The sequence below is a fragment of the Tamandua tetradactyla genome, chromosome 4 (assembly GCF_023851605.1).
Source record: "Tamandua tetradactyla isolate mTamTet1 chromosome 4, mTamTet1.pri, whole genome shotgun sequence".
NCBI lineage: Eukaryota > Metazoa > Chordata > Mammalia > Pilosa > Myrmecophagidae > Tamandua > Tamandua tetradactyla.
This window is the reverse complement of record NC_135330.1, coordinates 79,909,396-79,924,364: the sequence shown is the minus strand read 5'-3', so window position 1 is coordinate 79,924,364 and position 14,969 is coordinate 79,909,396. Positions and strand designations below refer to the sequence as shown.

Genomic DNA, 14,969 nt, shown 5'->3' with positions numbered 1-14,969 from the left:
AATTATATATTTAAAAGATGATGATTATCCAAAGTCTGTTTCATAAGTAATCCAAATTCCATATGACTAAAATCACATTAATTTATAGCTACACAATCTTCTCTTCTTCCTAGATCTCCTATTTCTGGTTTTAAAAATTGAGTCCTTTTCATTGCTTCTGTAGAAGGCTGTCATCTAGAATCGAGTAGAAAAGGTCCTTTTTTCCCCAGTTAGGCATAGAAGTAAGGGTAGGATTATTTTAAAATATGTTTTTCCTGAATAAGGGAAAGAGAGTCCTGAAAATGCTATTCCTATTAATTTCTTCCCATTATTAACATGTTTGCCATGTTTATCACTCTTGGTACCCGTAGAAAATAGTATTTGAATAGTTCATTAAGGGGAAAAAATAGTTCTGGCTGGGCCTTTTCTGGCTGTTTGGCCCTTGCCCACCATTCCCCAACGCTATGGGGAAGCAGCATATCAGAGAAACTTGTAATAATCTTATAAATTAAAGGTTTTACTTTAATAAAGGTTTCCAGTTGTGGTACATTTTTGGAAACTATATTCTGCTTGAATAGCCATCACAGTCCGCTCAGTTATTTAGACCAAAAATCTTGACATCCTTCTCCACCATTTTTCACACCTAACTAGTCCAAAAAACCCTACTATTCTCATATGTACAGATTTGTTTTCTATTCATTCTCCATTACTGTTACTTTTTATTGAGGCCTCATTACCCTTTACTTGGATTGATACTATCTCATAACTAAATGCCCATTCTTTAGTCTCCTTTCTCTAATTCAGCTTAGGTACCATTTAGACAATATAAATTCGTGGTCCCATTACCCTGATACCTAAAAGATAAAAAGCCAAGCTAATAAAGTTCTTCATATTTTAGGCTGAATGTACTTTCTCTATTTCCTCTCCCATCCTCCCCAAATGCGTTACAGCTTTGCTTTTTATGAACATTGTACTGCCCTTCCGTGCCTTTGTTTCTTGCCAATGCTGTTTTTCCTTTTTTTAAACTGAATCCTCTTTCTATATTCCATCAGATAAATTTTTACTTATTTTTCAAGGACCGTCTTGATTATTACCACCTACTTGTCCTGAAGAGACCCTTGGTGCTATTGGTTAACTTCAACTAAGTGCTGTAAAAGCACCCTGTACAGATTTCTATTACTAGTATTTGGTCATATTTACTTCCTTTACCAGATTCTGAGTGCTCAGATGCAGAGACAATGTTCTAGTCATTATTTTCTCATCACGTGATAGTGATGGCACATAGTGGGTACTGTGTAGTATTTGTTCAATGAATATATTCTTTTTTTTTTTTGTATGCTGTGCACTGGGGGACACATTACTGAATGAATATATTCTTAAACATTTAATTTTGTAACTGTTTTAATTGTTGTCATTGTTCTGCTTTTTAGGCACCTGAGAAAAAGCAAGATGTTGGGAAATTTGTTGAGCTTCCAGGTGCAGAGATGGGAAAGGTTACTGTCAGATTTCCTCCAGAAGCTAGCGGGTAAGAAAACATAATTTACATATATAATTGAATATATTTAGTGGAAAAGCTTTAAAGCAATTACTAAATACTTTTAGCATTAACAGGTTAATAACATAGAAGAAAATAAGTTGGATTTTACTTGTGGGAATTAAAATCCTAAACATCGTAGTGGTTTATTAGTTGATGTCATTTGTTAAAAATATAGTTTTAGTTTGTTAGGAGCAATATAAGAAACAACATTTTTTTTACTCCATGCAGCGTTTTAAATATAAATAGGAAAATATTCATAAATAGGAAGGCTTGAGTTTTATTTTCATTCAGATTTTTAGATTTTCATTTAATTTGTATTTGTAACGTAAGTGATCCTTTCAGTTAGGCATAGAAGTTAGGGTAGGATTTTTTAAAATATGTTTTTCCTGAATAAGGGAAAGAGAGTCCTGAAAATGCTATTCCTATTAATTTCTTCCCATTATTAACATGTTTGCCATGTTTATCACTCTTGGCACCCGTAGAAAATAGTATTTGAATAGTTTATTAAGGGGAAAAAACTGTTCTGGCTGGGCCTTTTCTGGCTGTTCGGCCCTTGCCCACCATTCCCCAACGCTATGGGGAAGCAGCATATCAGAGACACTTGTAATAATCTTATTAATGTAATAATAAAATGTCTCATTAAAATAGTCTTACCCAGAGGCTTAACTCTCAGGATAGTGTGGTATGTTATTTTGCAAATGAGATGATTATTTTTTTCCAAATTTAGTTTAATCCCAGATTTTGTATTCTGTAGCCAAATTCATACCTATCTGTAGTAAAAGGAAGGCATAGAAGATGGAAATTGGCAAATAAGAAAACAATTTTATTTTAGCTTTATATTTAATAACTCTTCACAAGCTATTTATAAGCACCACTCACAGCTCAGCTTTAGAATCCCACATTTTCTCTCTGCTTTTCTAAGTTTACTGATACAGGCAGTGAAAAAGAAGTTAGGTAGAAGGAGATGGAAGAAAAATAGTGACTCTGGAAAGTTCAGACTTGATCATTGATTATTAAATGATTGTAGTTGACTGAGTGGAATGCAGTAATAAATAATACTTTATCTGGGCAAGGTTTAATTCCTGCAGGCTTCTAATTCCCTGCTGCCCGATATTCTGTTCCTTTGCTCTTGATATGCATGATCACAGTTGTCCATTTATGTAATAACATCAATAATTTGATAAAAGCCACAGTTTTGTGGTAGAGGCTAATTTTAGCTGTGGCATTTGAACATCTGTTCTTTTTAAATCCTTTTGTATATTTTTTGTCACTGTCACTTCTTGTAATAGGGAGTCCCTCATGTTTATTATTTAGTGTATAAAATATGTTTATCTGTTCTAAATTATCTCAGTCAGAGACCATGCTCTTGGCCTAATACAGTTTTGGTATTTGGAATATAAATCAATGTTCAGTTTTTCTTAACAGTTATAATTTTGATCATATAGCCTTATACTGCCAAAGAGGTCTTCTTTAGTTAGATTTTTAAAAAAAATTTTCTTTCTTTGTATACATAAGAGATCAGAAGGCTTGGCTTTTGTCTTTTATTATTCTTAGCTAACATGTTGCAAAAATAGTACAGAAAGTTCCCAAATACCCTGCTCTCAGTTTTCCCCTAATGCTAACATGTTACAATACTATGGTATATTCATCACAACTAATGACTCAATGTTGATATATTATTACTAACTAAATTACATACACTTTTTGAATTTCATTAGTTTTTTTCAATATCTTTTTCTATTCCAGGATCTCCTCTGGCATACCACATATGGCCCTTTATTTTATGCATAAAGTTCCTTTGAATAACCCTAAGTTTATTGCATTGTGTTTATCTGCATTAACCTGTCCATATAAACCCTTCTTAAAATTTAAACATTCATCTGGAATGCTGCATGAATTTCTAAAACAGAAAAAGATGTAAAGTCGTAAAAGGGATTGTACTTTTCCCTTCTCAGTATCAACTGAGATCAGAAGTGTGCTGTGAAAGTAGGTAGTATCTGTAAAACAATGCTATTGCTGCTGTCGTTGTGAGTTGAAATTATTAAAAGTTGGTGAGTGCTCACTGTTCAGATTTCCTAGCTTCATGCCCTATTTGCTGCCCAATAAAGGGTATTTTTGGGTGGGCCACTGTGGCTCACCAGGCAGAGTTCTCACCTGCCATGCCGGAGACCCAGGTTTGATTCCCGGTGCCTGCCCAGGCAAAAAAAAAAAGGAATTTTCAACAATAGTAGTGTAGAACATTGCTTATTAATGTGGATGTGTAACATAAGCAGTGCCTCTATTTGATTTAGTTTCCTTTTTAGTTTTCAACTGCCTACAGGAACAGAGCAGTGTTTTCATAGATTCTGATTTATGAACTATAGATGCAGAAAGAGGCCATCAAGATCATTTAGTTAAAATTCTTTTATTTTGGCATCTTGGAAGAATGAAGCTGGAGAAGTAAAGTGACTTTTACGTGCCTTCCGCTGTGATTCCCCTTTTGTAGCTTTCTCATTTAGCTACTTCTGTGACAGGTACTTCTTTTTATTGGCATTAGGCAAGTGCTTAGCTCTCAGTAGCTTCAGATCTCATTAAAGCTACAGTACTAGGTAGTATTTGAATCACTGTTAGGAGCAGGTTTCCTCTAACTAAATGACCATCCATTCCTCTTTAAAAAAAAACGAATAAGATTCTTATTAAGGTTGAAATATTTGTTAATACCACGCCCATTTGTGAGGTTTTGTGTATGAAGTTATTTTTTGTGATTTTATAAATGTCATCTTTTTTCTTCTTATCAGGTCCAATTTTCTATTGCAGTACATTTTGTTAGAAAATAAAATATGACTGGAATACCAACCAGTATGATTAAGGATTAAGGTTACGCTTAACTATTTAGTTTGAACCCACTAATGAGTTTCTTTGTGAAATGTTTTTGTTTTAGTTACTTGCACATTGGGCATGCAAAAGCTGCTCTTCTGAATCAGCACTACCAGGTTAACTTTAAAGGGAAACTGATCATGAGATTTGATGACACAAACCCTGAAAAAGAAAAGGAAGATTTTGAGAAGGTAACTAAAAGTGTAGTGAAGCACTTTTGTCAGAGGAGTTGAAATTAGAGGGTGACCTGATACCTCATGGTGTGAAAATAAATTGTTTGCTCTCATAGTTTACTTTTTTTCTCATCTGTGTCTACCATATCTAAGACCTAAACCAAGAAATATTGAGCCCATGCCTAAAATCTTAAGTTGTATTTCTTTTTCCTAATTGTTCTAAAATTGATGTTAGTGCTGTATTTTCCTATAAGTACTAATTTCCTTTTTTTGCTCCCAATTCTTTTTTTTTAATACTTTTATTGATAAAAACAACTTACAAACACAAACATTCTTAACATACAAACATTGCATACATAGTGTACAATCAGTGGCTCACAATATCATTTAGTTGTGTATTCGTCACCATGATCACTTTTAAGAACATTTCCATCACTCCAGAAAAGAAATAAAAAGAAAAAACTCATATATATATATATATATCTATATATATCATACCCCTAACGCTTCCCTCTCATTGACCGCTAATATTTCCATTTACCCAATTTCTTTTAAACATTGTTCGCCTTTTTATTTGCTTTTTTTAATCCATATTTTTTTACTCATCTGTCCATATCCTAGATAAAAGGAGCATTAGACACAGTTTTCACAATCATCCAGTCACATTGTAAATGCTGTATCATTATATAAACATCTTCAAGAAACATGGCTAATGAAACACAGCTCTACAGTTTCAAGTACTTCACTTAGCCACTCAAATAGACCATAAACTGAAAAGTTATATCTATATAATGCGTAAGAATAACCTCCAGGATAACCTCTCAACTCGGTTTGAAATCTCTCAGCCGTTGACACTTTATTTTTTCTCATTTTTCTCTTCTACTTTTTTGTCAAGAAGTTTTTCTCAGTCTCTTCATGCTGGGTCCCAGCTCATCCTGGGATTTCTGTCCCTCATTGCCAGGGTTACTTACACCCCTAGGAGTCATGTCCCACGTAGTTGGGGGAGGGCAGCGGGTTCATTTGCCATGTCAGCTTCGAGAGAGAGGCCACATCTGAGCAACAAAAGAGGTTCATTGGGGGTGACTCTTAGGCCTAATTTTAAGTAGGCTTAGCCTTTCCGTTGTAGGAAGAATAAGTTTCATAGGGGCAAACCTATCGATCGAGGGATCGGCTTATTGATTTGGTTGTCTCCACTGCTTGCAAGAGTATCAGAAATTCTCCAGATAGGAAAGTTGAATCTTTCCCCCTTTCTCCCAATTCCCCTGAGGGGACTTTGCAAATACTTCTTTATTCACTCTCCAAATCACTCTGGGATTTATCAAGGCATCACACTAACCTGGACCAACAAAATCTCATGCCCTATTCAAGATTTCCTGTGTTTTCTATAAGAACTAATTTTTTAAATGAATTGGTCATGGTAGGCAGGTTTCTTCATTGTATAATCTCAAGTTTTTGAACGAAAAAAAAATTAAATGAGTATTGTGAATACTCTACATAGCCTCTTATGTAGAAACACTACAGTATATTCAAATAGAGAACAATCATTTGCCAGTCTGACCAATAAACAGCTTTCCCATGGTAGATGAATTGTTCCATGTCTTTGGAAAGCTAATCCTGAGAAATGTGGAGGTTAATAGAATGAATATCTATCAATTCTTTTTTTTTTTCTTTTGGTACTTTCTAGATCTACTTTTGTTTTTCTCATATTGTGCTCCTGAAGAGGTAGGAAATTGGAGTCATCCTCATACTGTAGTCTGGTCAACATTGTACAGCTTCCATGACTATTTTCAGGCTGTAGAAGACATGATAGTGTATTTTTACGTTTACCCAAATGCAGAATCAAGTCAAAAGATAACTTACGGTTATTTGGATTCTTATTGCAGGTTATCTTGGAGGATGTTGCAATGTTGCATATCAAGCCAGATCAATTTACTTACACCTCAGATCATTTTGAAACTATAATGAAATATGCAGAGAAGCTAATTCAAGAAGGAAAGGCTTATGTGGATGATACTCCTGCTGAGCAGATGAAAGCAGAACGTGAGCAGAGGATAGAATCCAAACACAGAAAAAATTGTAAGGCATATTCAGCGTTTTATATCTTAATTGGTATTTTTCTTGTATTCTTCTTTTAGTAGAACATGATTTCTCTTCTGTGAAACATACTTATTCAAAACACATTTGAGAATATGATTCATACCTTAATTCATCTCTTAGAAATCTTTATCATCTTTACATTCTTTATTAGCATAACAGCTGCATGTGAAGTGTACATATGTTTAGTATCTCGCTATGTGCAGTCTTTTGTATTGTGTTCGTTCTGTTCAAATGATTCCTTCTGCACATTTTATAAATTATCTCACCTTAAATACTTAATCTTTCTAAAATGTTTGATGATAGAGTTACTAGCACTCAAGTCTTCCTTTCAGTGTGTGGGTCAGTGTGAATATAATGAGCCTGGCCCTGTGCTGTATCTCTGGAATATCACTTCACAAAAAAAGCCTATCTTTCTTATTCATGACTTGTTTCCTGAACTTCTAAATTGGACTAATATCATTCTGTAATTATTTGTCGAATCTTCTACACTGCTGTATTTAAATCTTGAGTGCCACACTTGGGAAGTATACCAAATCCCAATTGTTATTGAGAGAAGTCTTATTTAAAAAAAAAAAATTCTGTACATTTTTGAAGAAACTTAACTGGACTTTTAGATGTAACTTGATTCTTTGAGACCTAGCTTAGTTGTCATCATATATGTCTTCAGTAATTTCTACAGAGATTCATTATTTAACAGTTCTTTCTTACCGTGTGAGCAGGTTTTCAGTATTCCAACATAAGTACAACAATGATCACTCAGGATACAGAGTCCTTTTTTTTCTCAGATTAAACCACTTTCTTGTATCGCTGTCTATATCCTGTTGTCTCTCGTTTTTTGGCTCCAAGAGTATCCTGCTACTTACTGGGATGAGTGAGGGTCTTTCAGGGAGCCAATAGTCTCCGTGTTTTTCGGTCTGGGCACGTGTTCTTCAGATGGGCACGGGCTGCAGCGCTGATACCTGTGGGCCCCGTGGGCTGGGTCTCACTGGCCCCCTGGGCATAAGGCAGCAGAGAAAGAGAATGCTTCTGCTTCAAAGGCACAAAGTTAAATTTGAGGGTAGGAACAAGAGAAGAGAGGGGCTAGCTAGTTGTCCCATGATGTGAAAATGATAAACACTGGATGAGAGGGAAACTTTAGGCCTCGTGCTTCCCCTCTTACCCAGAATATATCAGTGGAAGGTCTTGATTTCACCTCTTGTAAAACACATTTATCGAGTATGTGTCCTGAATGTATTGTGAGACCTCTTTCAGTAAAAAAGTGATGCATTTGTACCAAATTGAGAAAAGTGTGCTATAATATAAAGTGAGAATTTGAAAATTTGTACCAAATTACAGGACTGTTAAAGTAATTTGAATTGAAATAGGGTAATAATACTTCAAACAAACTGTAATCTATTATTTTATAGCTATTGAGAAGAATCTACAAATGTGGGAAGAAATGAAAAAAGGGAGCCCATTTGGTCAGTCTTGTTGTTTGCGAGCAAAAATTGACATGAGTAGTAACAATGGGTGTATGAGGGACCCAACTCTTTATCGCTGCAAAATTCAACCACACCCAAGAACTGGAAATAAATACAAGTAAGTATATCTCTTTCCATATGCTGGTTCACCTTTTATGCTTCTATTTCTTGATCCTATCCATAAACATGTAGTAAATGCTGGCAGAGTAGTTAAGAGCCCTGAGTCCTTGTAGATTCAGATTAACTGGTTGGGTGGCTGTGGGTGTGCTGGTTTGAAAGGATGTATGTCCCCTAGAAAAGCCACGTTTTAATCTAAATCCCATTTCATAAAGGCAGAATAATCCCTATTCAATACTGTATGTTTGAAACTGTAATCAGATCATCCCCCTGGGATGTGATTTAATCAAGAGTGGTTCTTAAGGTGGATTAGGTGACGACATGTCTCCACCCATTTGGGTGGGTCTTGATAAGTTTCTGGATTCCAATAAAAGAGGAAACATTTTGGAGAATGAAAGATGCCACAAGAAGCAGAGTCCACCAGCCAGTGAGTGACCTTTGGAGATGAAGAAGAAACATGCCTCCCAGGTAGCTTCCTGAAGCAGGAAGCCAGAAGAAGAAGCTAGCAGATGATGCCATGCTCACTATGTGCCCTTCCAAATGAGAAAGGAACCCTGACCGTGTTCACCAGGTGCCTTTCCAGACGAGAGAGAAACTGTGTTCACCATGTGTCTTCTCAATAGAGAGAGAAACCCTGAACTTCATTGGTTTTCTTGAACCACAGTATCTTTCTCTGGATGCCTTAGACTGGAATTTTCTATAGACTTGTTTTCATTGGGACATTTTCTCGGCCTTAGAACTATAAACTAGCAACTTATTGAATTCCCCCTTTTAAAAGCCATTCCGTTTCTGTTATATTGCATTTCTGTAGCTAACAAACTAGAATAGTGGGTAAAGGCACGTAGTCTCTTAGGGCTTCAGTTTACTCATCTATCAGATTATACTAGATTATATATAAGATATCATCCATCAATAAAAGTCCTTGAGTTTTCCTAAAGGTGTTTTATGTATGGGTTGTATGTACTATGTATATATATTTACAATATATACTTTTTTTTTTCCTGAGTCTTTTTCAAATTGCTTTATTTACTCATATTCAAACTCTTATTTCTTGAAATATTCTCAACATAGTTATTTTGGATTCTGTATTCATTATCTGAAGCTTCCATAGTCTGATTCTGTTCGCTCTTGCTTATAGTCTTTTATTTCCACATTTGCCTTTGTGGGTTTTGACTATGGACTCACATTTCTGAGAACTTGATCTGATCTCTGAAAATTTCTTCAGAGAGAATCTGCAAGGATTTGCACTACTTTTGCCATTTACTTGTTCACAAGAAGATACTACCAACTTGGATCACTTTAAAATCTTGGCCTGTATGTTTTTCAGGTTCTAAACTTATTTGAGGCCCTGCTTGTAGTTTCAGATTCTCTTCCCCCCCTTTTTACCCAGCACCAAATCTCATACGACAAAGTCCGAGTGGGCAGATTTCGTTGGTACCTCCTTCTTTCTATATGGTGCCCTTTGGAATAGCATCTTAATGATACTGTGTCTTACAAATTAGAAGGCATAATATAGTAATTTATCTTTAAAAATTCAAGTGAAAAGTACATAAGTTTAGTGTACATTATTTTAGGGAGAAATTGTTTTTTAAGGCAATTCCATTTTGAAATGGAATTTAATTTTATTCGTCAGAGAAATGGAAACACTCTTCTTGGGTACTTACTTGAGTACATTTAACTATAAGTATTAAAACCCTTAGGGATTTACTTAAGATTCTCAAAAGCTGTATTCCCTCAAAAGTATGTATATTGTTTACTCCTTCCTACCATTATATACATTGACCTTTAGAGAAATATAATTAAGAATTTGCCAAGTTAATACCCAATTATATATTAAATTGCAAATTTTGTTTTATCTGATAGTATATAATAGATAACTGGTTTTTCTCAAAGGCCATTAATGTTTTAGAGTACTTCAATTTGAGTCATAGCACCTGTTGTTTTTTAACAAACTCATAATTTGTAAAAACTTGTATTTTAAATTAGTACTGCCATTTATACTGCTCAATATAAAATGGAAGGGGTCAAAATGTTTCATATTACTTTTCAAAAAATTTTTTTTTCCTAGTGTTTATCCAACATATGACTTTGCGTGCCCCATAGTTGACAGCATTGAAGGTGTTACACATGCCCTGAGAACAACAGAATACCATGACAGAGACGAACAGTTTTATTGGATCATTGAAGCTTTAGGCATAAGAAAACCATATATTTGGGAATATAGTCGACTAAACCTCAACAACACAGTGCTATCCAAAAGAAAACTCACATGGTTTGTCAACGAAGGACTAGTGGATGGATGGTATGTTTGATGTTATGTAGAACGAAAAGAAAGTAAGAACATGGTATATAAGTGGTTTTTAAGTAACTGATGGGTGAGGAAGGTGGTCAGGAGGAGGTAAAATGGGTAGGTCTGTAGGGTTCTTGGTCCCTAACTACATTTCAATCAGTGCGCTAGGTTTTTCCACCCTTTTTAAAATGCTACTACATGCTAGTACATGTTGTATATAGAACACGAAAGTGGAGAGCACACATGAGGCTGCATCCTCTGTATATCTCAGCATTTAATAAAGAAGTGGTTGTGACTCTGGTCCATCATGTATCTGGTCAACACTCTCCACACTCTGCTGAGGCTCTGAGATTTCCTTTTAAATCAATTCCTGGGAAGGTCACGAACCTCTGAGTTGAGGTGAGGACCTAAACGGTCTCTGCCCTGGTGGTAAGGCGCCACTTCATGGCACAGTTGCCTAAAGGATTCAGCACCTAGAAAAAGTCTGGAAATCTCTGTAACATATTAATAACCTATGTGAGATTTTTATGAGAAAGACAAGGATATAAAACTGAAACTGATCTTACAGCCATTTATCTGTATAAATAAAACTTCTTCAGTTGGGTCACCGTGTCTGCAAATCTAAAAATATTTTTCATGTGAATTAACAGAAATATGTTTATTAATTTGGTAGCATCACATAATAATGACTAACGTGTGTGTTAAGAATAAGATGAATAGGCAATATGTATTTCTTACTGTTTTACTGTGGAGCTGAATTTGATAAAAGGCAAGTTCATCTTGAAGATTGCAAGCCTGTATAGAATATTGATGCCCACATTTGTAACAGCTTGAAAGGCTTTATAAAGTAAGTCCATGACATGGTTGACACCAGCCTCTTAGGATCTGAGTGTCATGATCATACATAGAATGAGAACCTCTAATATTTGTAAATAAAATGCATTAATGCCTGGGTTTTCCATACTTTTCCATACACAAAGTCACCATTGTGTCTTTTTTCAAGTGTGCTTCCACTGTTTGTGGCAGTACAATTATTTCACTGTGCAATATTTGACTATTACGCAGTTTTCCTCTTCCATAAACTTGTGTACACTGAAACACTTGTGCATACTGATATTGTGATCTGCCCAGTTAATATAACCAGCTCATAATCCATATATTTAACAAGCTGAATATAATGTTTTAGTCATTGAGGTATTTTGTACTCTCACATCTACAAATTAAATAAAAATCTCTTCAGTACTTAAACATTTACATATTGCCAGGGATGACCCAAGATTTCCTACGGTTCGTGGTGTACTGAGAAGAGGAATGACAGTTGAAGGACTAAAACAGTTTATCGCTGCTCAGGTGGGTTATGATTTCTTTCCTAGCTTCTCTGATTGAATTTTCAGATATCTATTAATTTTACTCTTTAGTCTGTATTACTTATGTTGTTGTTCTCTTTCTCTTCTTTATTTGTTCTTTATAATGCAAAGCTGGTGTTAAAAGAAAAAACAATAGGTTTATACTCTGTTTATAATAGTGAAAAATTGAGAATGCCGTATATGCCACGTGGTGTTGCACACAGCCAGCTTGGGCATTTTTACCCAGAGAATTATGTTACTGCTGACTCTGACCAGTTAATAGACTGGGCTTATTACAATGAACCATTAAGGGTGACCAAATTAGCTTATATACATTGTTTTATTTTCAGTGGAAGAAAACTTGCAAGTATTTATTGGGTTTGTTTTTTTCTAATTGTGCTTAGCTTGTAAGAAAAAAAAATCTCTAATACGTCTTGTCCATTAAATTCATTTTATTACTATTTTTCTAGGGCTCTTCACGTTCAGTTGTGAACATGGAATGGGACAAAATCTGGGCATTTAACAAAAAGGTACATCTATTATCTATCAGTTCTCTTTCTTATGCCTAACTATTTTATTTAATAATATAATACATGTAAAATTGATTAATGAGCTTATGGTAAAAAGAAAATTGTGAAGAATATTACCATTGCAGACTTTCAGGAAAATGGAATGTTTTCCTGTTTTAAATATGTGAAGTACAGTAGGCATATTAACTCTTCCAGACAAATAACAATGATTAAAACAAAGCAACATAAAGTTTGGGGGAACTAATAATTTTTCCTTTAATCTTTTATGAATACTCTGCATTTCATTTTTCTGCTTTCAAGCTGCGAGCTCTCTGTAAGAAGGTATACTTAATGCTTTTATTGCCTCAGCACATAGCTTTGAGCATATTACATGTCATAAACTGAGATGTTAAATAGCTTTGAAGCACAATCACAATTATAGAAAAGAAAAGACTTGCTCAAACCCTTTGAAAATGCATTATTCCTCGTTTTAAAAACCATGTCCTCTAGTTTTCTTAGTGGCACTGGGAAGATCTAATTAACTTCATTCTACTGTTCCCTTGTGTACTGAGAGGACACAGAGTGTTAAAATTACGTACATCAAGTTGTAGTGAAGGTTCATTGATTACAATGACTGCGCTTTATGAATCCCAGCTTTTCTAAAAAACTGAAAGACGATTAAGGAATATTGCATATTGACACTGTTAATTACTAATTGGAAGCAGATGCTTGGACACTATAATAAGGCAAATCATTAAAATGCCAAGTTTTAAACCACAGTTTCTGTGATTGTGTTCTATAAGTTCTTTTTGGAGATTGCTGCTTGTTTGTGCTGTTGTCTTGCCTCAAAAAAATAGTTGCTTGTCTCGCATGTTTCTTAATTTTTTATTTAGTCCTTGAGTTTGGTTAGTTTGTCATTACATAAAGGAGTTATTAATTGATACTTTCTGTTGCTGCAGTTACTAATAATAAATGCTAGTAGAATTTACAAGCAAAGCTACATTGATGCACTTATTAATTTAATTTTAAAGATTTTAATTTTTAATAAATTTGTACATTTTCACTTAGTTCAGATACATTAAATATATTTCACTATAGTCAAGCAGTTCTGTAGGGTTTGTTGAGATGAACAGCAGTCCCCAAACCTATTTTCCCTCCATTTACTTCTTAGACAAACCAACCACCTTCATCTCTTTTAGATTTATATCTCTAAATAGGATTTGTTTTCTTTTGTTTTAGGCATTATCAGTTGACTTCTCGTAATGGATGATGAGAATTTATTTCTTTTTAGGGTTCTTCTTTTTTTCTTCCTCATAATTTTTTGCTTTCTTTGGAAGTGATTGTCTTTTTTTTCCCATTTGTTTATTTTTCTAATTCAGTCTCAGACTCCCGGCAAGTTGTCTAATTTCCTTCCGAGGTATTTAAATGCCTCAAATATTCTTTCAGTTTTATCCTCAAGATGTCTCTCCGAAATTCTTCTGTGCTGCATTGATCTGATCTTGACTAGTGGCCCTTTGACTTTTGAGGCATAGGTGTCTTCTCAGGTTTCTTTGCATCATCCACCTGGGGATTCCCTTTATCTTTGTATTGTGATGGATCATCTGATTCCTCACCCTTCTCTTTTTATTATTTTCTTGTAGCATATCCTGTGGTAGCTCTCTGAGAAGAGGAGCATGAGATGAAGATATTTTGAGGCCTTGTATATGACTTGTTTTGTCATCTTGAAGGTTATAGGATCTTTTCTTTGTACCTAGTATCTGAAATTTCATGATGATGTGCTTTGGTGGGGTGTGTTTTCATTCTCATCCATTGGAAGAACATGTCACTTCCAGTCTGGAAACTCATTCGTTCAGTTTTGGGAAACATTCTTTACCTTTTCTTTTTCTTTGTTTCTTTGTTTTTTCTCTGCTGTTTTATTTCTTGTCTCTAGAATTTATCTTGTGCAGAAGTTGAAACTCCTAGACTGGTCCTCTCATTTTCTTTTCTGCCATGTTTCCCATCTTGTCATTTGGCTCTACTTTCTGGTATTCCTGCTCAACTCTGTCTTCCCCATCCTTTGTTGAGTTTTCATTTATGCTGTATTTCCAAGATTTCTCTTTTGTTCTGAATTTTCAAAATAAATTTTTTGTTGTAATGTTGGTATTTTTTTTGTTTTGTTTCTTGTAATATCTTTCTTTGTTCCAGGTTGTTTACTTTGATTTTTTTCTTTCATGTTTAAGGCATTTCTCAAATGTCTGGTTTGCCTTGGGTATCTGCTCACGTTTGAAATGTGGGACTAAAAGTCAGCTTGAAAGCCCTAAGGATAAGAGTCAAATTGTCAGCTGAGCTTCACAGGATGACCCAGCTGGGCCAGTGAGTTGGAGAATACCCGTCTGAGTAACTTTATATCTTATCTCTTTAATCGGACATTTTTCTTGGAGGAGTTTCTTTGTCATATGCCTGAAATGCAAAGGCCTTGCTGACAGGGCTTTGGAGCCAAGCACGGGAAGATAGTAGAAGGTCTCAGTGTCTAGGTTAATCCTCCATGTACCCTTGCCTTCAACCATCTGGTATATTCTGGAATCTGGAGACCCTGCCTTTTCACAGAGTAAACTTCCATTCTTTT

The 14,969-nt window shown here is 35.0% G+C and overlaps 1 protein-coding gene across 1 annotated transcript in view; it reads left to right on the top strand.

The window, feature by feature from the left end:
* Positions 1 to 14,969, top strand: part of EPRS1 (glutamyl-prolyl-tRNA synthetase 1) — an 89,465-nt gene that overhangs the window by 17,108 nt on the left and 57,388 nt on the right. The window contains exons 6-12 of the mRNA XM_077157872.1: positions 1,410 to 1,504; positions 4,437 to 4,563; positions 6,429 to 6,621; positions 8,049 to 8,220; positions 10,288 to 10,521; positions 11,775 to 11,859; positions 12,326 to 12,385. Coding sequence (XP_077013987.1) covers positions 1,410 to 1,504; positions 4,437 to 4,563; positions 6,429 to 6,621; positions 8,049 to 8,220; positions 10,288 to 10,521; positions 11,775 to 11,859; positions 12,326 to 12,385 — 966 coding nt within the window. The remainder of the gene's footprint in view (positions 1 to 1,409; positions 1,505 to 4,436; positions 4,564 to 6,428; positions 6,622 to 8,048; positions 8,221 to 10,287; positions 10,522 to 11,774; positions 11,860 to 12,325; positions 12,386 to 14,969) is intronic.